Source organism: Tympanuchus pallidicinctus, unplaced genomic scaffold, assembly GCF_026119805.1.
Source record: "Tympanuchus pallidicinctus isolate F22 unplaced genomic scaffold, pur_lepc_1.0 scaffold13, whole genome shotgun sequence".
Classification (NCBI taxonomy): Eukaryota; Metazoa; Chordata; class Aves; order Galliformes; family Phasianidae; genus Tympanuchus; species Tympanuchus pallidicinctus.
In genome coordinates, this window is record NW_026294648.1 from 6,106,292 (window position 1) to 6,129,690 (window position 23,399).

The following is a 23,399-nucleotide window of genomic DNA, read 5'->3' on the forward strand; positions in this document are numbered from 1 at the left end:
CGGCTTTCAGGACACAAATTGGGCCTGGAGTTTGCAGAATTCTGTTTAATAACCTAAAGATCAAGCCATCTGCTGTCCTCGACTGTGAGTTAAGTGCCTCAGCTGTAAGAATTGACAGTGCTGCTTATTGTTATGCTATGTATCTTGCTTTGCTCTAGGTAGGAATGCTCTGAGGCCCAAGTGTGCCACTATCACATCGCTGCACACATCTCAAAAGGCAGATAAAACTATTGTGATGCACTGTCTCAGCTGATAAAGAATTTCATGGCTGTATGTAGTTTTGGGCAGCTGTAGAAAATCTTTCTTCCCTGTGCATGTCCCCATGCTCAGCCCTCTGATGGTGCACTGGCTCAAACTGCCCTAAGGAGTAAAATTTAGAAGAACTGTAAAAGCAGATTTGGTTACTCAACCTGCTTATTGTGATAGGAAGGTTTATTTGGTCATAGTGTCATGCTCAGGCTGGAGCACAGATGCTCTGGATAAGTGCTGGTGTTCAGTCATGGCTTACCTGTGTTGCAGCTGCAGCGAATACAACAGCTTCAGCTGTCACTGCCTCCTTTGGCAGGTAGCACACGGGCTGTTTTTGGCAGTACTGAGGCCAAGCTAAAGATGAGCTGTAGCCTGTACTTGAGAGCAGCAGTGCAGAACTGTCAGCTTGTGTTTGTTGCTCTTGCACTGGGTCTATCTCTGCGCGTTGGCCGAAAAACATGTTTTTTATGTATTCCTCTCATAAGACTGGGTTTGAATGTCTGTGTGTGTTTCTGTAGCCATCTAGAGAGACAGAGAGGCTGCTGTGACTTTTATCAAAGGCTTACCTTTAGCTGGAATACCTGAATCTCCCACTTTCTCTTCTGCTAATATGGACAAGTAGCCTTTCATTTAGGGTTGAACAAGGGAAAGAACCGTCTGCATAACTATAGGGTCTGTAAAATCCATTTCTTTTTCCACCATTTTGAACGCCACAGTTTCACTCTCACTATCTGACTTGATTTCTTCACCACCATCACCCTGGAAAAACAAAACAAAAACAGCATGCTCTTGGAACTGGCTGTATTTTAGATGTATGGCAGTTCTGAGTTCTACTGCTTCAGAATAGAGAGCTTCTTACTTTTATTCTGAAATCTATTTGAAGGTGGAGCATCAAATACTTCAGTAATGCAAATTGTCTTCATGCTCAGTTCAGCATACTGCCATTTGAAGTAGTTTCATTGTCCTTGTGGGGAAGTCGCATGAAAGTACTAGTCCTAGAGGGCCAATCTTAGATAATATAAAGAGCTACTGTTTATATCTACAGTTCAGATAGCTGCATCTGCTGGATTGTAAAGCAGCTTTGGGCCAGAACGTTAAGGATTCTTTCAGTTGCATTTACCATGTAACATGTTTATTTTGTCAGCCGTTGATCTGGAAGTAAGCAGGATGCAAAAACTTCATGGCAAGACTGCTCAAGGTCTTCTCTTAGAGGCATTGCTAATGTGTTTTGCAATAACTTCTTTGCTGGTATTCTCAATTGCTGTTTTTTAATCTGGAGTATTTGACTTCCTGCTTCCCTACTGCAGCAGTACCACTGGAGATTATTTTATATACACATCAGAGTTAATTGTCTTCCGCTTCAGTTAAATGCCTTTTACTGAGGCTTTCAGCACTTGGGAGAATTGGGTGTTAAGTATGCTGACAAGAATCTGCAGTGGATGTGGATTAATAATCTCTTCAGACCCTTGCCTGCACCTCTTCAGCTCTCTTATCGTCATACTGGCCATGTCCTTCTGGGGATAGGCTCCAATTTTTTTTTTCTCCCCAGGACTTTATGGTTAGTAGCTAATAAGAAGTTGCATGTAGCATTTTTCCTTTTCTGCAAGGAGACGCTGAGTGTCACTGCAGTGTCACTGCATAATCTTTAGGTTGAGAAATCCAGCAGTTTTGGAGTAGGGCATGTTAAAGTGTTTGTGTATATTTGTGTATACTTGAGAGTTCTGTGCAGTTTGCTTGAAAAAACAAAAACAAAAAACCTGTATGACTGGTATTTGGCCTGGCATGGTTTGAAATCTGACTTTAACGGGCTGAAGTCACAGACTGGTGAGGAAGATGGTGCCTTAATATTCATTGATACAGCTGTATCCCAGTTCCCAGAGTTGCTGGAATATTTTTGGTGACGTTTAGGGCTTGTGAAATGGCTTCTATTAACACAGTGACCTTCGGTATCTTACTCTCATCTGCTCCCTCGCGTTTGAAGCAGCTGCGTAGGCTGCTTGCTGTTCTGGAGACTGCTCCTTTCCTGTGGCAGCATTCAGGATTGATCTCAGCTACTCAACTGAAAAGCAGACTTTGTCCTCATGCACCCTAAGATTAAATTTTATCAGTAGTTGATGTGATCTTCATATTTTCATGCCATGGTGGTGAACTTCTTCTGGCTTAGCTGTTATTTCACATGGTAGTTTTGTTATACTGAAGACTGACTTGACTTCTAGACATCTGAAAGAGGAATATAGACGAAAAACTGGTCCCCTACTGTAGTGGCTTCTGTTGCAGAACTCTCCAGACATCAGTATTTCCTGTATTAGTTTGTCACCTCAGTCTCCCAGCTCCTCCTTTGCACTGTTATCTCTGTTATGAAGCAGCTGTTTCATTCAGTTCTTAGGCTTGTTTTGCATATATTTGCATAATCAATTGAAAAACAAAATCAGATTAAAAAAATCATTTTTCCAAGGTAGATGCAGCTTCAGCTAGATACTAAGAAGCTGACATTTGTGTGAGCCTTCCAGTTATTTTTAATATTTAACTGTTTAATGTCAGAGCCAAATCAGCAGCACTTTTGAGCATAAGCTGTTAGCTGTTTTTGGCAAATGCACACAGATCCTTCCTTGCATTTAAGTAGATTGTGCCCTGATGTGTCCAATATGCTGAACAGTGAAAGAGTTGAGAATTGGCAAAAGAGGAACCAGTCCTCATTCATTTCAAAGTAGGGATTTGCATTTCCCATTCTATTCCTGCTTGCAGCAGACAACAATACTCAGTACTAGAGAAGAGCAGGGCTGTGAAAGCATGCGTGTGCAGTAGCTGAATAGCAAGCAGGAAAGCCATGTGGAGGCTCTAGTCGAGGGAAGAACAGAGGTGGTAAGAAATCAGCAACACTTCCAGAGTTCCCTTATAACCCACAGTTGAAATCCTTACTGGCTTGCTTATCTCAAGTTGTTCTGCTTTGCTGCTTTGATTTATTCAGGTCCTCTCAGTACTGAATGAGACCTAACCTGTTGCTGTGTCCTTCCTGAGCCTTTAAAACAAGTCTTTATTAAAGACTGAGAAATGAGTTTCTTATGCACTGTTCTGTTACTGCATCATGGGTTTAAAACATGCTTGCTTTTCTGCTTTCACTGGCAAACCTGGAAGGTTTTAAACAGCTTCACTCTTCTGGGACTGTTAAGACTTTGAAAATCATATTATGCTTGGCAACTCTTTTTAAAGTTCCTCTAAGCTGCTGGGATTGCTGGGAGCAAGTTCTCCAGTATACTAAACAGACATCTAACTGGATTAGCTTAAAGATGCAGTATTTATAGCAACCAGTTAAACTCAATATATACTTTTTAGCCTTAAAACACTGAAGAAAAAATAATGCTAGAATAGTTACTGAAGTGACTTAAAATATTCTCGATGTATGTAGAATTCTTTATGCTCATCAGTTTATGCTCATCTGCTCTTTAATGCCGTATCCTTTAATTTCAGATACAAAGGTCTTGCAGTATTATTTTAATCTGGGATTGCAAGTAAGTGCTTTTAAAGTGATTACAGCAAATTGCCTGTAAAAACTGCTGCTTTTCTTGTCAGATGTACTGATGTATTTAAGACTTCCAGGTGTGCTAAATGTGCATACTGTGTAGCTGACAATCATTACAAATAAGCTTGGTTGGAGGTGTTCTAACTCAAATGGTTTGAGTCCTCTGGGGTGTGCATGGCTCTGACCAGTTAGCACCATTTCTCTGTCTGGGAACCATTGCTCGAGCACTGTATGCAACAATTGTCTGTGCACCAGCAGTCATAGGTGACTCTGGAACTCTGAGAAGTAAAAGCACTATGCCAGATTCTTCAACTAAAGAAATGGAAAAATCTTGAATACAACAAAGTCAATTATAGAGAATCAGAACTCCCTCTTAAGAATTAAAACAGGTTAGAACTGAGTTGGTAGTTGCAGCTATTGCAGCAAATTTTCTGACAGTCTGTATTCTTTTTTTTCTCCTTCGTATGTAACATCATCCTACAGTAGCAGAAGGGAAAAATGCACATATTACTACTCTTTGATATGAAACAACTGGTGTTTGGAGGAAGGATGGAGACTGTGGTTGTATGCCTGACCTTGTTTTCTTGTTTTTCTCCTCAAAGTACTATCACCAGAGTTACTGGCATTCCATGGTCTATGTACAGCCGGTGCCACCAGCGTCATCTGTGGAGGCTTATCCAGCATATGCTGAGCCAGCTCATGTCCTGGATCAGTCAGTACCTCAGCTCTATGATGCTGGGCGAGCTGAGGTCCATCAGGTTCCCCTCGATGCGCCTACAAATGGTTAGTATTTGACTATAAGACCACGTACAGAAACTGTGAATAGTGAGGTTATGGCTTTCAGAGTATGGCTGCTCCACAGGAGTTGCATTCTTACATCTTTATAGTATAGGAAGCATGGGTCATAGTGCAGACATTATAATGAGTTATTGTGAGTTCCTTAAAATAATGCTAGAGCCACTTTTGTAGGCACTGACACCAAGGGCTGTTTAAAACCATGAAAAGTAAGAAGTAGTCCTTTCTAGGTTTGTACTCGGTGAACTAATTTTTAGTTAGGGGAACTTACTCTGAAATTATGTTGAAGGTATATCTTCTCATTGATAAGCTAATAATTATGATATCAAAATAATGCCTGTTTTTAAAGTAAAAGAGACAACACAGTTTTGGCAAGCCCTGAGCATTGCGACTTTCTGCAAAGACACTGCAAACCTTAGCTTTAGGCTCTGTGTGGAAAGCTACAGCAAAACTTAGTGTCACATGGCTGTGCAAGCAGCTTGTAGATAGACTTGGCAGTAAGAGGATTGTATCAAATGAAGAAAAAGATGTCAGGAAGGTCAGATGCCTGCCTCGACAAAATCTGAGGAATGTGGTGAATGATCAGTGCTGGGAAGGAGCGCATTTAACGGCGCTGTTGCTCAGATGCATGCAGGCTTAATGCTGATAATACTTCAGCCTGTTCATCAGGCGCAGTTCTGCTGCGTAAATATATGTATTCTTTTCTTTCCAAGGTAACTTCCAAAACACAGAGCCTCCAGCCCTGTCCCATGGCACGGTGTATTACCCAGTGGTGTCAGACCCCTACAACCAGCCATCTGCTCCAGGGTTTGACTCTTGCATCTCTCTAGTACCTGCCTATCACTGTATTGGCTCGTGGCATTCATTAAATCCCCCATATGGAAATTCTCCACGAGTTCCTAACGCTGTAAGTTCTGGACAGCTGCACCAAGTCAGCTATGTTGCCTCACCTAACCCTGCAACGCATTATGTGCATCAAGGAATGTAAGTCCAGGAGGGTGTGAGCTCATTTCTTGCACTTAGTTTTTCTCATGTCTTTTTTCATGAACTTCCATTGTTTTGTAAGTCTTTGTCTCAATGGGCTGGGGTGACTGATTAAATTGTGTTCGATTCCATGTTTCTTTCCAGGCTTATGCTAATGATAATCAGCTTGACAGGATGAAGTTTTGGTAGTTCATCTAAGGCAGCATAGGAGAGGCGTATACGTAAACTGTAGCACGGGGGAACACAATGTGTGTGTTAGACTACATAAAAAAATGTGTAAAAAAAACATACTGTCACTATGGGAAAATTGCATTACATACCCGTGTGAGTGGGTACATTGTAACACTTGAACACGTGGTTCTTGTACAAGCACAGCTGCCCTTACAACCACAGCAAAAAATTGGGTGCAGAGTTTGTTAGAGGACAGAATTGCTGGAAGTAAGTTGGTGTTCTCGGATTTCACAAAACAAAACTTTGTTTGCCGTTGGTGATCACATATTTATAATATGTGATTTTGTTCTGTGTTGGCTTCATGTCTCTTAAAAGTGTAAGATACTGCTTCAACCTGTTCTACTGTATATCAGTGTGTGTTTGTAAGATGCGTTTTGTGAAAGCTGTTGCACAAGTGGTGGTAGTTCTGGTGTCTGATTTGCACTGATAGCACAAAATAAAAGCATCTAACCCGTGGAAATCCCTGGTTGTTCATTACCAGCACTTGATGTTCGTGGGACTAAGTTACACAGCAGACAGCATTGAAGAAGTACTGTCTTGTTTGTTTCCTGCCTCCAGTGGGAAAGCATGGGCTTTTTCAGCATGAGACCGCAGTAGCTCTAGCTGTTTCTGTACTCCATAGAACCTTGCACTGATGTGCAGAATTATCATGTGGTGGCTGCCAGCTGGAGCCTGCTCACAGCCAAGGACAGGGTGGTGGCATAGCCCTGTTCTAGGGGTAATGAGCAAGGGCACAGGTGCAGGTTAGGAGGGCTTGGTACCAGGGTCCCAGAAAAAGAGCAAAGTAATCTGTTTCCCAAGGCTTGTGGGGTTTTTTTTTTTTTGCTTTTTTTTTGTTTTTTTCCCCACATGAATTCAACGTTTGGGTGTTGGAGCTGCCTTCCGAAACTCACGGCTGCCAGATTTTGTAGGGAACTTGAGTTATCGTAATTGAAACACAGCCTGCGTGGGGGACATATGGTACAGATAAGGAGGTGCTGTCAGTAGCTTCAGAAAGTGGCACAGTTGTTATTTGGTGAAGTTGAAAGTAATTGCGTGTGCCCCTGAATTTATACAGCTGAGCGGGGATGAAAAGAGGAGTGACTGTGCTAAACAGAGGGAGGGGAGTATGCTTCCATCAGTATACCTGTTCAATAAACATGGGATTGGACCAAAAACAGCAGGAGAAAGTTGCTCATTATGAGTCTTTATAGGCTAGAATAAAACTGTGAAGTTTTTTGCCCCTCTGTTAATAAAAGTGGTTATTTACTACTTTTGGCTAGGAGGTTGTATGCTTGGCTTCTAGTTTGTTTCTTCACATCTCCAATTACTGCTGTACATTTAACTTCGGGGTTTAATAAAACTCTTAGAGTTGGAGGCACCAGAGGGAAAATCAAGGTGTGAATGGAAATGATCCCTGATTAGCTGGTATCATTTTGACCTGCTGTACTGCTTGGAAAAGATTCCCCAAAGGAACTGGAGACCATTAGGACTTCAGCCTCAGCATTTCTGCCATTTTGAAAGAGTGCTCTTAACTTACACAGGCCTTTATGAGAACAGGGAACAATGCCACAAGTTTTGTTAAAACTTCCTCCAAAAAATAATTCACTAGGTAACCTCTAAAGGGAATCTACAAACCATGTGACTAACTTTATGCACCTGAAGATTGAACAGATTTCAGAAGTGCAGTCTCCATCATGAAGTCATCAAATGTTTCCACTTCAGTCTTGAGTGCCATCATCTGTCACATCAAACAGTCACTGTTAGCACTGGAGTGAATCTCTCCTTGAGCTGTGAATAATGCCTCTTTCCTTACACTGTCAGTGAGACAGCCTTGCTTTTTTTCAGTGCAAATGGTTATTGTAGCTGGAAGTTATGTTTTATCTTTCTTTCTATTTGTCTCCAGGAGTCAACTTCTTTTTTTCCTCTTAGAAATACAGACCAACGATTGTGGTAGGAAGTCAAGTTTTTCTCTCTTCTCACTTATAGCAGCTAGATTTTTGTTAGTTGCATTAGTGACCCTGTTAATCACCTCAATTGATGTATATTTAAAAAGAAATACCACTGTGATTTTTACACTTGTAATCTGCGTCTGGTGAACTTGCTCGTGGATCTGATACAAACAGATACAAGCAGGCATCTCAGCTGTGATGTTTTTATCAGGGCTGTTGAGGCTCAGAAGCAATTCTTTAAAGCAGCACGCAGGGGTTGTGGAGCAGTTAATGTGCTGGAGCAGGTTCATCCCTGCTCTCTATAGGGTAGAAAATGTTGCTGCTGTATTACAGCATAAAGCTGTAATGTTAAAAAGACACTGAAATAAGGGAGGGTCTAAGAGTTGCTGCTGTTGGAGTAGTGGTTTTGAGGACCTAGGCTTCACTGGGACCATGTGAAAGTGTGAATAGCAAGATTGGGGCTTTGGGTATTTTTTTTTTTTTCTGTGAGGAGCCTGGTGTCGGATGATGGTCCAAATTTCTCATCTTTGGTTCAGTTACACATCAGAACCAGACCAACACTGTTTTGTGCCTGGCTGCATTGGGCACGAGCAGGGGAGTATGGCTTGCAGCCACATGCATATTTTAGCATTTATTTGAGTGGAGGTATAAAATCTTTGAGTATTGATTTCTGATTGGAACAATAATTTCCTTCAGATTGATTTTTTTTCTCTCCTCTTTTGGTTTCTTGTTATATGTTGCATAATAATGAATTCTTTAAGTAGATTTGATCCTGAAATGCGTTGATGTCGTGTATTTTTATTTTTTGGTGGCTGAATTTTCAGCTTGCCAAAGGGAGAAGGTTTGTGCTGCCAAGCCTGTGCCAGTCATGCTTGCCACCTCCTTTTCCACACCACATTTCTCTGCATGAAAGGCAGCAGCTCGGAGTGGATTATCACCTGAAGGCTGTGGGAAGGAGCCCTGGCACAGAACACTCCTGGCAGTGCAGGATGAAGTAGGCAGTGATATGCTGTAGTTTTCAGGTGTGGACTTTGTGTTTTTAAGTATTCCACCCTCTTCTAAGCTGCTACAAACCTTTCTGCCCTTAGAGCAGGCTCTTACCCAGCTGTTTGCCTGCAGATCCGCCAGTGCCAGAGCACACGTCCGTTCCTGAGCACCATGCACTGATGGCTGCAGCCTGTGCTGGCTGAGGGGTGCTGGGCCACCCGGCTCCCTGCAGGCAGTGAGCTGCTCCTCTGCTTGTTAACATTCTGTACAGCGCTGCTGTGTGCTGGAGGCACAAGTCTCTGGAGTTTGTTGAATTGTAAAATCCATCTGTTATTGAAGGTAATTATTACAAATGCTGTAGAGACTAATCTTGCTGATTCTGCCTGCCGGCAGCATTATCCTGCAGGGCTGTGCTGGCTGCTGTTCCCGTGCTGTTTTTCCCCATGGCTGTGCAAGTGTACCAAACCGGCTCCTGTGGCTGTTGCTTTTCCAGCTCAGTTGTTTTATTTTAGCCTCCCTTTCTCTCTGCAGTGGCGCTGGAAATCCTTCTCGTTTATAAAATCACACTGTCAAAGGCTGCATGATGCGTGGGAGGTGCTCAAATCTTAAATCCGGACCCCCAGTTCAAAGTGCCCGCCCTTAAGAGGGAGGAAGGCAAAGCTCTCAAATTAGAACTTTATGGCTTTGAAACAAGATCAGAATTTAAATGTTTCAAGGCAGAGCTCCTGCTGGTCGAGTCACTGCCACTCACAGCAATCTAGCACAGAGCAGTCCAGCCAGCATTAGCCACAGACGATGGGCACTGCTCACAGCAGTTCAGTCATTGCCACAAGCGTGCTGATCTGCAGCACCAGGAACACGTGTCTGAGCCCTAGCAGGGTGTTTTTACAGACTGAACTCATTTATGGTGTTCCATGTATTCCTTCTGCTGAACATTGCCTTTGCTGGAGCAGGTGAGCACTCTGCCACCAGCGTACCACGAGGTTAACAGCAAGGTAAGAGCCACACATGGCTGTGACAGCTGCTTGACGTCGCTGTGTTATGGAAAATGGTCCCAAGAGAAAGCGGTGCATCCTGCAAAGATGAAATTAGTGGACCTTCTAACTCCCTCTGCCCCTCTCCTTTGGGTATTTTTCCTGTTTTCTACCCTGCCTGTTGACATTCAAATTTCAAACTGTGGTTTCAGACTGCTTTTTAAACCAGTTTGTTTTGTATTTTTCAGAATTGAAAGCAAAAATGTTTAATATTTATGGTGATTACTTGAGCACATGATTTGTGTTTTCAGGAAGTGCAGTAAGAGGAGATGGATTATACTGCAAAACTCCTTCTGTCTCAGCCCACTTCCCTCCCTCCCTGCTCCAACCGGGTGTTCTCTGCTGCAGTGCATCCTTCTATCCCTGTAGTCACTGTACAACGGAAGGTGTTTTCAGATGCAGTTTCTGTTCCTGAGGTAGAGAGCACAACTAGAGATTCAGGGTGCCTCAACTTTGAAATTCCAGGTTTTATGGTCGGAGTAAGGAATATGCACATCAAACTCTAAAAGAAAACAAAACCCAACAGTAATAATAAAATAAAATTGCAGCCTTCTCACATCCTTGGTGTGTTTACAGCTCTGTAGCTGAGGACTGCTGCAGTCCTGGGCCTTGCTGCAGCTCTCACAGTGGGCTGTCTGTTCCCATGTGGGGCCACGTTGCCCAAATTGTACCAGGATCGTCTGCATTTCAAGGAGAGGGGCACTGCCCTTGTGTAATTTCAGAAAACTCCCATTCTTCTGGAGGTATGACCAGGGGCTCCTGGTGGCTGATGGAAACCTTCAGAACTTCAACAGCGTGCCTCCGGTGCCTTGATGAGATTTGCGTGGAGGACTGTTTCACATGAGCAAATTAAGTTAACGAAGTTGGGTTGTTGCTTAATGACTCTTTCACGCTATTAGCTATATTGCTGCGTATTCCAAAGTGGATGATGTAGTTACGCTGGTCAAAGAATATCTTTAGGGAGCAAATTAAAATGGAACGATAGTTGGACTCCTTTGTACTGCAGTAATTGCATTCATGTGGTGCATTACATTTACCAGCGCTCAGTGTGGATTTGCTGCTTTCTGTTGCAGAGAAGATGTAATGATTGGGATTTTTTCAACTTGTGCGCAGTCAGGTGTGGCTCAGCTGCTGCCCAGGAACACTTGCTCACATCTGGCTGATTGACTTCGCTGCAGGTAAGCAGGGCTGCACCATGTCTCTTCAAACACCAGCGTAAATCTCCACAGACAGGGAGCCCTGAAGTGCTCCTTGAGGAGGCTTCCAGTGCAGAAGGTGGTAGAAATTACTGAATGTCATCTGCTTTGCTGTTCATAAATGTTTATTATCAATAGGTAGCTGGAAATGTTACATCCGAAAAGGTAGAAACACCTTGAATTTCAATAGGCTTACATTTTTGGGAAAAAAAGATTAAACACTTTTTTTTTTTCTTCAGTTTACATTTAAGCTAAAAATACACATAAAATAAATAATTTTATTTATTATATACATTGTTTCATTTTTACATGTTACATGAGGGAATGACGTGGGATCTGCACTATGGACAGAAAAGGTGCAAGTAGAAAAGTACGTAAAATGGAGCGTTTGTTTTTGCTTTTTGCTCTGCCCTCTCCATCTCCCCCTCTCTCGGGGTGGCTGCTACCACCTAATGGGTAAATGCTGAGGTCCCCGCTGTGTCTCTATTAAATACACAAAATTCTCTCTACATCTAAAACCTCTGTTGCCTGGAAAAGGCCATTTGATTTCTGACCAAAATTAAACAGAAGAAGAAAATCCTCACCTTTTTTTTTTTATCCCATGAAATAAAACACATCTTCAACTATGATCTGCCGTGAAGCTGTTTCTGTGGTAGCTTTTTCATGAAGATTTAATTAATATTAAAACTGGGTTGATTTGAAACAAAACACCCACAACCATTTCCAGTGTAAGCCCAGTTCTCCAGGGCTTCCTGAATAGAAAATTGAGTACTTACACATCTGCAACCACCCTTTACTTCTCAAGGATCCCTAGCTCTCTAGTTTCCAGAACCACCTTATAAACACATTCAGTAGTTTTTAAATAAAACTGTACAATACCTCAAAAATAGCTACACCAAAAGCGCCCCTTTGCTCAAAAGCAACTATTTATAGTCAAAAGGCATTTCATTCTGTTGGCAAAAGGTATCACAGTGTTCTGTTAGCTCACGTGCTAATGGCCAGCTCCTTGGCTGATCACATCTCATTCTGAGTGCATTGTTTCTTCTGGCTTAGAGTCATTGCTGATGGAAATGCTTTAAATGGGAGGGGAAGAAATCCCCAGAGGAAAGAAACAAGCCATGCTGAAGGAGGACATGCCAGCCAGCAGGATGGGCAGTGCTGTTCTCCATAGTTGGTGAGCTGTAGGTTGAGAAGGGTCTGTGTGTAAAGAATGGAATGGTCAGGTTGGCCTCACAGTAGTGGGCGATGGGAGCTAGGTGGGGGCTTCTGTTGTTGGTTTGGGGTTTTGCTTTGCATGCCTTATAAAAGCAGAGCAGGTAGAAGAGTTTCCCTGAAACATAACATGCTGTCATACATTCAAAAGATGTTTTTGCCTTTTAAATACACTTCTCTTAGATAAAGCATATTCTCTTTTAAGAGTCATTCTTGATCATCAGTTTACTCCAGAGCAGCAGTTATTCTGGATGGAGGGAATTATGTGAATAATATATAAATGACTCGTTTGTACAAGTGTAATGGTCTGAAACAGGGAAAGCAGTGTAAAAATTAAATGCAATTGAATCATAAATGGTTTGAAAATACATTAACGTGGCCAGCCCAGAGTGCCTCCCACTGCCTCCAGAAACTCAGTCAGGGATTGATTTTATACTTGTGAAGTTTCAAGTTACACGTTCCCTGAAAACTGCAGATTATTTTGGTGACACTTTAATTTAGATGATACTCCAGTGGGTTGATTTACTATTCCCTGTAGTCTTACTGATTTCAATTAATTTTCCCTTTGCATGCATGGAAATCACTGATGCTTCTGGCACACCTGAGCAGGTGCAGCTGCAGAGGGGGGCAGCGACTTTCAGTGCATCCACCCCAAGGGCAGCTCCAGAGAGTCACTGGGTAAGTAACAGTTTTCATTTGTTCTGGGCAGCCTCAGTGGTGTGGATGCCTTTTGCTTTTTGTACTTCTCCGTTCTGGATGTCGGTGGAATTGTAATGGGGCTGGGAGGCTGATGCTGCTGTTTTGGATGTCCGCCGTGGTGGCTGTGCACAGCTTTCTCACAGACACGTGTGTGGGACACTTGGCACACTGCAGTGCAAGCTGACTAAAGGAGAACTCAGTCAAAAATGGAGCCTTTTTCTGGTGTGTGTGTGCCACATACATATAAAATATGTATTTCTGCGAGATTTTGGCCTTTAGAAAAGGAAAGAAAAAAATGAAAGCAAGACTGAGAAGTTCCAAGTGTTGTAGGACCTATACCTAATAGTGAGAGAGCAGTTGGTATTCGCCTGGTTTTCTGACTTGGTGAGATAGCCCTGGAGTAAAGGGAATCCCTGCTTATGCTGTTAGTACTTTTCCAAAGTGGAGGTTTCCCTTGTGTTCCTGTTTTTTTTTTTTTACTTCTGTGTGCACATAAACTGTGCTGGGCTGACTGTGGAACCTCCCCATGCCTGGAAGTCTGTTGTGACAACCAGCTTTAATCTATTTAAAGGGTAAGGTTTTATATAGGAATACATTTATATAATAAGTACTTACAGTGGCAATTTCTGTTTAAAAATTGTTACAAGTATCACTAGAAAAAGGGTGAAACACAAGTGTACAGTAAGGTGAGCTTCCAAGTGAGACATGTCACAAAACCAAGGAAGTTAGCTAGGCTCCCAGGTCTCTGTCTACTGTAGAAGTGCCCTAAAATCCCCTGGTGGGAAATCATGCTTTTTTTCTACATGGGAAACTATCTTAACAGACATAGTGAAATCCTAACCTGAATTAGTCTTCAGAAGACAAAAGTACGTACCACTGCTACGAGCATTGACTAGTTACTGTATATAGCGCCTTTGATTCGAAGATCTGAAAGTGCTTGTAAATAATGAACTAACCCCCCTGCGAGGTAGGTAAGGAGTATTATCCCTATTTTACAGATGGGGAAACTGAGGCATTAGAGAGGCTGTGTGACTTGCCCAAGGTCACAGGTGAGTCAGTAGCAGAGCCGGGAACAGACCTCAAGGCTTGTTGTCTAGTCCTGTGCTCTGTCACTGTGCATGCTGCTTCTGTAGGGACCACATATACAAATAGTTGAGTATTTACATATATACTAGTATGTGAATAATATACAAATACAATTATCCAAATAATCTGCAGAGATGTTACTTAATTTCTTATTTCTAAAGCAACTTCAATCTCTGACCTGAGTACGCTGCCTTGTAGCTCTGTGACGGTCCGTGTTTGGGGGGTCTGACTGCCTATTGGGGATTGTTTGTAGGTTAAAAAGCCAGGTGAAAGTGATGCCAGGGATGGGAGGTGAGAAATAAAGCTACTTTGAAGAGCAGGAAACGAATAGGCCAAGTGATCAAGACCTGTGTGATTCCAAATTCCAAATAGCATACGTATGATGATTGTTGTTGGAGCATCCAGCACAGAGGCCAGGCATAGGCCAGTTGTGACACAGCTGTGCACCCTGAACCAGAGAATAAGTTAACTCCTCACAGAAGATGCTCAGTGTCTCATAAGCTCCTACCCCAGCTGCTTGCACAAACTGCAGAGAGATGCTTCAACCATTCCTCTGAAGAAAAGAGTAAGAAAATGGAAGAATGTAAGTAAAATCCCCAACAGTCTGACTGCAGGTGATTTTAAAAAGGAAAAGTAAGACTGGGATCAATCAAATGTATTTTTTTCCACAAGATCTTTCAGTTTCTTCCCCTGATGCTCCTCCTTAACAGTAGTAATGATAATTCACGAGCTCCTATAAAGCCTATTGCTACAAAATGGGGTGCATAGATGTGATCAAACAATTTGGCCTTTTGGGGAGACCAGACTGACAATTTTGCAAACTCCTGGATAAATGTATTCATCGCTTAGTCAAAGCAAACAGTTGTGTTCAATGTGAAAGTCAGCTCAAACTACTTCATAGCTGGGAAGCATCTGAGTCATGAAACAAATCCCCCAGGAGCTGCAGCCCAGCAGCCCTGTGATGTTCCTCTCTTGTTCAACAGAACGCTATCAAGAGATTATTGCAGTGCTTTATCCATCATGCCATTACAATGTGGCAGCTCCTACCCCTGCCCTTTCAGGACACAGCAGGAGGACATGACTCACACGATTTGCACAGAGGGGATTTGCATTACCCTCTGCCACTTCTATGTTTTTGAGGGGCGTTGCTGCAGTTATTTGCATTTCATTTTGAGACTTGTACCTGTTAACGTAGGGCTGAATTTGAATGACACCTTTTAATCGGAGCCAGCTCCAGTGTGCTTGATTTGTGGAAAACTTAAAAGCTCTTCTGCTGTCTGAGGATGTGAGCCCTGCATCTGTCCCAGCCTCCAATTCAGCTGATATCATCTGCACAACTAAACTCGGGTGGTTTTTATGCCCACTTGTTACACTGGTAATGTAAAGATGCGCTGCCCTAGAGTTCATAAGCTGCAGTATGTTTAGGTGAGGCATAAAATAATTCAAACCCTTCTCCTTACTCCCTGTGGCAGCTCACATTAATGTTCATGCTTCTAAAAATAGACTACATTAGATTTATTAAACTGTGGGCACTTATTGTGGGCTGCTTAGAGAACTGCATTAGCTGCTTCTAACTGCAGTTCAGTGGTGGGTTTGCAATTTTGTTTGTAAAAGACAGAACTGCTGGATTTCTCACTGAGCAATCAGCAAACTGCTTCTGACCCCCAACATTCTGCAAGTCTCCTTGTGACGCTTTGCTCAGCCTCACTTTCAGGAAGAGAAGATGCAATTGTCAAAGGCTGCTATAACCCTGCAGTAAGTATGAAAGCCTGAAGTCTATTCACGCTGAAGTGCTTTTTGCTCTCTCACGCCTAGCACATCTAGAGGCTTACATCCTTTGGGCTGTATGCTGCATGCTGCTAACAAGGAGAACATTTCCGAGTCTCTCTTCCTGGTTGCTCTTTTTTCTTAATGCTGTTGCTTGCCTAAAGCCCTGCTTTCCCCCTCAAGTTCCGCATTCAAAGCTTCCTCTAGCCAAGCCTGTCAGCATCTGCAGGTCTGCTACAAGAGCTGTTCACAAAGTTGTTCTCTATAGGTGTCCTCAGGAAGATCCCAACAAGGTGGTGGTTTTCCATAACAGGCAAAGCATCAAGGCACCCCAGCATCTCGTTTATGCAGGACTGCACTGCCTCTGCAGGAGAGGTGATTTTTGGCAGTACACCTCAGGATGTGCTCCAGCCCACATAACCTGTCCTGGAATAGAGCCTTCAGCCTGACACAGCCATGGTGTAAGGAACAGCCATTTCTCAGCTCCTGGTCAGCACTGACTTCTTCCTGGCAAGCAGCCAACTAACAGCAGTTCTTAAGCAGTACTGAGTGCCAATCACCCGTGTATCTCAGCAACAGCACAGTATCGCATTGTGGAAAATCACTGTGTCAACCATTTTGCTCTTGATGGGGCATCTTCTCCCCTTTTTGATGCTACTTATGCAAATGAAACAATGGGAGTGCCTGGACGGGGCCTAGCAGAAATGGAGGGGGAAAACGAACAATTGAAAAAACAGTAACAGAAGGGTAACATTTCCTGCCATGCTCCTTTTTGTTGCACCTTCGTAAAGGGACTGCAGAGACTTCCCAGGGTGCCAGATCCAGTCCGGGCTGCTCTAACTTCAGTTTCTTTTCAGGAATGCAGCTCACGGACCCAGAGACATCACAGGTGGGTGGCTTCTGCCTGAAACGTGACATTGGCTGGGAAGGCAGCAAAAAGCAAATGAAGCAGTGGAAATAAGAGCAAGAATTTCAAAAACAGATGCAGCTTGGTGTAAGGGTGAGGTTCAGGGCTGGGTTTTGGTTTACCATTAGTGATATAAGAACCACACTGAGGTTTCTGTCTCAGGCAGCCACAGCTGGTTTTGGGTTGTTCATCAATGCAGAAGTTGGGAGCAAGGCCAGCTACTGGCTTCCCCTGCCTGCCTCACTGGGAGGCCATTCTGCTCCCTACCAGGGCAAATCATAACGTGTTCCAGTTGCATGACCACAGGTGTCTCTTAGTAACAATTTACAATATGAATATAATGACCTGAAAACTATACTACTGCAAGAATCAGAGGTTGTATTGCTTAAAGAAAACAAGAAGCCAGTTGTACCCTTCCTAAAAAGGTTTTACATGACTCCCAGCCTCGTGCTAAGCCACTGCTCACCAGCTGGATGTGCTGATGAGGACTTCAAGCAGGAGGCAGAGTGATAACCCAGCAGTGCTGGGGTGATGAGGAGAGCACTGGAGGAATCCTCTACTCTGCCACTGGTGTATCTGAATTATGTGGGATTCAAAGACTGGCTGCAGCTGAATGAGTACTGTGGTTTACAGTGATTTTGTAAATGGTAAAGCCTTCCATTCAGTTTTTGTGAAGATAAAACAAAAATAAAATAATAGAAGGCGCAGATAGCTGTAAAATAGGCTAACAGAGTTTCACATTTGTTTCATCCTGTGGGCAGAAAAGAATTCATAATGCTGAACCAGGTGAGAGCAAACAATTACAAATAATAACAACCAAATCTTCCAGCAGGCGTTAGGATAGCCTTACTTATAGTCGCGTTGTAACATGGTCCTCTTGCCCCTCTTTCCACTGGTTTATAAACAAGTCACAAGCCTCTCCCCATGAATCAAACACATCCTCTGATGAGTCTAAAAGTTTGGAATTAGAGGAACAAATACTGGAAGCACAGTGAAGGGAGCTGGTACAAACCACAGGGCACTCCTTGCTCTGTCCTGTAAGTCTTGTGTTCCTACTGTAGTCTACCTCATTGAGGTTAATTTCACTTTTGGAACAATTCTCTTCTCTCTCTTTATCAATCTGAGAATATTTGATGTCTTTCCACATGTAGTGTGGCTGAATAATTCCATCTGAAATAGTGTACATGGGCTCTGAATTCGCTTCAGGTACATGTCCATTCATCTTGGAGAACAGCAGCCCCAGTCTCTTAAAGGACTCTTTCTTGGAACTGGAAAGCCTCTGAACTCTATTTCCATTTCGGATGAAGGAGCGCTTACTGATCCCATTGCTTTTTGGCTTCTCTTCCACCATATCAATCCCAGACATTGTTTTAATTAGCGCAGATACATTGAAATCCTTTTTTTTGTTGGCTACATTGAAAGACACACTTTTGACTTTGGGTTTTTCTCCAGCACTATCCTCATTTGTTTCATCCTTTTGAGACACCTCTGTGCTACTGGTAGAATAACTTCTCCTCTGTGGCTTCCTGTTTCCCAGCAGGTCAAGGACTTCATAGCGAAAACTTGAGATGTCCTGTTTTAATTCCTAGGGCAAGAGGAAAAATGAGGTACGCTCAGCACCATTATCTGTGAGGTGAAAGAGTGACCACATTCTCTTGGGAGGATTGCTCAGAGGTAAGCAAAGTGCTGATACCAAATCATGCTTACAAGAACACCACATAGATGAATGCCTACATAGATCATCATTATTTGATGACAGAGGAAAAGCAAAAAAAAAAGGTATTGTGAATCCTGACAAGTGGAAAGTTTGCAAGTTGTTTACCACCACAGGCTGTGGCCCAGCCTTTGTGACCACCCCTTTCCCCTTCTTCCTGCTTGAGCAGTGGGGGACAAGCTGAAATAAGGCATTTTATTATAGAAGTGATGAAACTGTTGGAATTTAGAAATATTACAGGAATCTTTTAGTTGGCGCAACTTTAACTTTGTTTACAAGTGTTCTTCACATCCACTAATCCAGCCTCAGTGTGGGATTAGGAGTGCGAAATTGATGCAAATCAAGTACTTTGTTTAAAGCCGTTGCCTACATTCAGGATTGTGTATTAAAATCTGTGGAAGTGACCATATTAGAAGACACCTGAATGAGGAGTATTTTCTGCTCAAAGGAAAACACATGCACACCAGCTCCTGTAATGGTTGAATTTCCACATTTTCCCCCCAATTAGTGGGAACTCTTCAAGTGGCTACTCAAATTAACATGATCGTTAATGAGAGAAAAAGTTACCTTGAAATTTTCTTCAGTTAAGCCTTCATTGGTTTTGGAAGTTCTTATCATTGCTGCAACATATCTTTTTACAAGATTTCTAATCACTTCCTGAAATAAGAAACAACATGAATGATTCAAATTCTGGCTCTGAGCAAATTCCATTCTTAGTGTACTGAGCACTTACTGATAGTGCTTGTGTAGATAGGTTCTCCCTATTTTGCTCTCTTAAAATGTATTTAAAGAAAAAATAAAAAAAAAAAATCACCATTAGCAGTGCTTTTTTTTTTTTTTTTTTTTCTTGAAAGCTGTTAAGTATTTTGCACTTTTCTAATTGTAAAAATTGTTCAGCAAAATTTTCTTATTATCTTAAATATCTTCAAGGTATTTAAATTCCTTCACTGCAGTTTTTAATCTCAGATGCCAAAAGTTCAAGGTTACCAGTCTCATGTATACTGCGTAGCTAAACTTGCCATTTTAAGATGGTTCATTAAACACTGGAAAGATGGTACAGCATCAGCAAATAACCTGAAGAACAGCCAGGACTCCACGGGGCAACGTTAAGCCCCAGCTGCCTGGGTCTCCTCTGGTGGTGGATTTGAGAACTCCTTGCAAAGCTGCTGTGGCATCCACTGACACTACTGGAAGTACTGATTCTTGCCTTTGGTGACTTCTCTAAAGGCTCTCACTCCTCAGTGTTAACCTGAAGATGTCTGTTACAGTCCAGATCTCTGTAGGATGAAATCCATTTTGCTTTGTGTCTGTGTCCCTCCTTGCTGGCTTGACATGAACAGACTGTTGTTTGAGGCTTCTATGGTTATCTGGCACACACAGCAGCTGATCTCTGTATACAGAAAACACTATCTCAAACCTTTCCTCCATTTTCCTTGTTCCAGAAACTGTGACACCAAGTCTGAGTATGACCAAGCACTAAGATGTTCTCTGCACCAAGGCTTTACTGAGAGGTGTTTAAGAAATCCCTGTACCAGGGAGCACCAAATGTACACAGCCAAAAGTGATATTTTAAACATTGGCTCCAGATGCAAATACTCTTTAGAAAACAGGAGATGTCTTAAGAAAGATGAACTGTGTGGCTTTTGACAATATAGCCTGATGTACTGCCTAACATTCAGGAGACCTTTTTTTGGTTCTTCCAGCATGCTGGCGTAATGACTGAACTGCACTGAGTTCAGGTACTGAAGATGGTGTTTTTCATAGTTTCACCCTTTCATAGGTTGAATTTAATGAACTTGATAATGAACTCAGCAGGCTAAGAAAGTACAGAAACAGCAGAATTGAACACAGGAACAATTCCTCCTTCCTAAGCTGCCCAGAACAGAAGGAAATCTCAACCACTGTTTGATGTAGGATTAGGGATGCCTTGTAAAAGAGAGTAGAAGAGCAACTTGAGAGGCCTTATGTAAAAATGCTGCAGAAACGGTTATAATTGGGGTGACATGGCAGCATGATTCCTTTGAAGTCACTGCTGATGCAGCCTCTGACTTAGCAATCGTGACACACAGTAATTTTTCTGCTACTTTAGAGAAGGTGGAAGAGTCAGGAGTGATTTAGTAAACCGTGTCACCTTTACTGAGGAAATGCTTTAATCCATAAGCAAAATCCTGTCAGAGTTCCTACATTTGTATATGTTCCAGAAGAAAACAAGAAATGAGGTACTAGAAAATAAGCAGGAAGAAGAAAAAGCAAGTGAAAATTTGATCTGCTGGAGAGCTTACCTGGTAATGTTGATTCTGGATGAGGTTATCAGCATGGCGCTCCTGGAAAGAGAAAGGCACAGGCATGTTACCCATGTCATCCTACTTGTAATGATGGCTCTTGGCAAGTTATGATCCAGCAGCAACCTTCTACCACACCAGTGTACTGGTGATCCTGGTGACCCTGAACATGCACTCCCAAAAACTGAAGGTTAAAACCACGCAGCTTCTTACCGTGAATGTTTTGAGGTTTTCATGTCTCTTCTGCTCATTGTCAGAATCACTGCCCGGACACAGCTGATTGTGAATCCACTTGCAGAGGTACCAGAAAGACTTGGGACTTGGGATGATGTTAAAGGGAGGAGGCAGGGTGGCCCCTTCATCAAAGTAACTCATCCATAGCTTTGTCCGTGCAAACTTCCACTCTATGTCTGCATGGTCCTGTGGGAGGGAGGAGAAAAGAGCATCAGCAGTTTTAGGCGGGCTCTACTGGAGCAAATACCAGTGGCTGAGGAGGTGACATGAACAAGAAAGGAACTGGCTGCAGCAAAGCAGTATCACTTCTTCAATCTCCTTGCTGGGAGCGTACTTGAAAGTGTAGAACAGCTGAGTAGAAAAATACCATCCTCTCAAATATAATTATAGCAATTTTCAGTGAAAAGGTTTGAGAAGCTGAAGCTTAGCTTCATCTTTAGAGTTGATGCTTATCACAGGCTTACCAGTAAATGAAGCAGGGATACTGTTTTTCTTTCGCTTTTTGCTAGTTTTTGTATTACCACAAACTGTTGTTTCTCATGTCAAAAGCCAATGAATTCTCACACTTTTCCCTGGAAAAAGATATTTCATAGTTTTTGTTGATATTTTTATAGCATCTATTAACTCAGCACTTGTTTATAAACAAGTGGTAACATTTTACTGCATGCCATGTTTTAAATCTCACCTCTGCAATATCACTACACCAAATTGGAGACAGCTTACTGATTTTTTTTATGCTATCACCACAACACTGTGCCTGCTTGCTTTGCTCTAGTGCTTTTCATCCCAATGAAGTAAAGGTGGAAAGTTACTTGTATCATTTTACAGCTACAGAGATACGTGTTCATACCATCACCAAAAATGAATTGCAATGAATTGCAAAACTGAATTCCAAAATGCAAAATGGTGATCCCTGAATTGAGGTATTTGCCATTCAATCTGTAGAGCCTGGGCAGGCAGCAGCCCTCAAAACTACACCGTGAAGTGTAGGACAGGGAGTTAAATATGTCTGAACATCATGCCCCAGAAATTACTACACTGGCATTCTGGCTATGCTCCAATGCTCTGACATGGCTAAAATGTGCTCACAATTTCAACAGTGAGGTGCAGCTCAACTCCATTTTAATAGCACTCTCAAGTTACGTGCAGCTCTTGATTTAAAACAACTGCCTTGTTGGCTGAGGAGCACATTAGTCTCTGCAGATGGTGTGAATCAGCTCAAAATACAAGGGCCTGAGCTGCATCTCCCCCTGGACACGCTCACTGCAAGGCAAAAGGGGAAAAAATCCATCAGTGACTACATGTGAAGAGGCTGCAGACAGTTGGTGCACTGATAGATCGAGTCTCTGAAGCACTCTGTAGGGAAATATGCAGATCATGCCTGGCAGCATGAGATGTGTTGGGTTACTCAGTCACGTTTTAAGGAACTACAGACACTTGGAAACACTGACAGCAATATCTGCGGGTTCAGCTTAAGACAGTGAGAGAGAGCACAAGGTTGTTACTTAGAGACACATATACTCCAGGTTTGTTAATGCAGAAACATAAAGGTCCTAATGGGGAATCAGAGGGGAGATGTATGTTTGGCTAGATATCCACCCTAGAAATCCATCCCTTCTACAAGTGTCCATGACAGCTGGCTGCAGCCAGTGCTGGGGCAGGATCAGGAGTGCTGACATGCTTCACCTGTACTTCTTCACAGTCTTAGTCACAGAGCACAGTATACCCTCATTTAAAAGAGGCACCCCATACTGTACTCCACATGTCTTTGTTATTTCTCTTCCTCTCTTTTACTGCTGTTAATTCCCCTGGGGTTGATGAACTCAGCCTGTCTCAGTTACTCACCTTGATGTTTTGAGAACCTGAGCAAATCAGCTGAGAACTGGCAGCAGTTCTGAGCTGGAAGTGCACAGAAGAGAGAGACTTTAGTTTTACTGTTTTTTGTTGTTGTTTTGTTTTTTTGTTTTGTTTTGTTGGGGGGGGGGGGGGGGGGCAGGAAACCACCGTTTTCTTGGTTAGAGCTCTCTTCAGTGCTATGAGTAGTGAACCTGCGTGTGAAGCAGCAGCTTTGTGAACTCACTTCCCTGTGATGAATACCAGCAGCACCACACTTCAGCAATCACCTGATACCCAGCCCAGGCCTGACCACCGCATACAAAGCTCCACAGCTATGGACAGTCTGAAGGCTCCTGCAGGGCCACAGCAGATCATGTAATGTTTTCATACAACAACTTCTGCAACTTTTATAATAAGCTAAAGAAACATCTGTTAGCTTTGCAAGCGTGACCTTGTTGCATTAGGAATTTAAATCCAAGTTTGGAATTCTTTGTCCTCTCCTCAGGCTCCTGTTTTGTTGCCTTTGCTCTTGTCACTATTTCCTTTCGAGCACTGCTCATTTCAGCTGCAGAACACTCTGCTTCTAGGAGAGCTGAGCCCTCACACTCAGAGTGCGTGAACTTAAAGAAACAATGCTCGGTTTCTCTCTGAGGAAAAAAAAAAGTATCACTTACAATCACAATGCAGATGTGTCATAGTGGCCACATAATCCTCTCGCAAATCTCTGCCATTTGA

At 42.7% G+C, this 23,399-nt stretch overlaps 2 protein-coding genes across 3 annotated transcripts in view; one reads left to right on the forward strand and one right to left on the reverse strand.

Annotated features, from left to right (window-relative positions):
* Positions 1 to 6,239, forward strand: part of ALG13 (ALG13 UDP-N-acetylglucosaminyltransferase subunit) — a 30,951-nt gene extending 24,712 nt beyond the window's left edge. Inside the window, exons 26-28 of the mRNA XM_052673583.1 lie at positions 3,718 to 3,758; positions 4,372 to 4,552; positions 5,278 to 6,239. Of these exons, the coding sequence (XP_052529543.1) occupies positions 3,718 to 3,758; positions 4,372 to 4,552; positions 5,278 to 5,552 (497 nt within the window). The 3' untranslated portion in view covers positions 5,553 to 6,239. The remainder of the gene's footprint in view (positions 1 to 3,717; positions 3,759 to 4,371; positions 4,553 to 5,277) is intronic.
* Positions 6,240 to 16,872: 10,633 nt separating this feature from the next.
* The window catches only part of TRPC5 (transient receptor potential cation channel subfamily C member 5), a 62,886-nt gene continuing 56,359 nt past the window's right edge, over positions 16,873 to 23,399 (reverse strand). For both annotated transcript variants that reach the window (XM_052673258.1, XM_052673259.1), the window contains 4 exons: positions 20,808 to 21,014; positions 20,595 to 20,636; positions 18,880 to 18,969; positions 16,873 to 18,183 (listed from right to left, as the gene is read on the reverse strand). In XM_052673258.1, the coding sequence (XP_052529218.1) occupies positions 17,449 to 18,183; positions 18,880 to 18,969; positions 20,595 to 20,636; positions 20,808 to 21,014 (1,074 nt within the window). In that variant the 3' untranslated portion in view covers positions 16,873 to 17,448. The remainder of the gene's footprint in view (positions 18,184 to 18,879; positions 18,970 to 20,594; positions 20,637 to 20,807; positions 21,015 to 23,399) is intronic.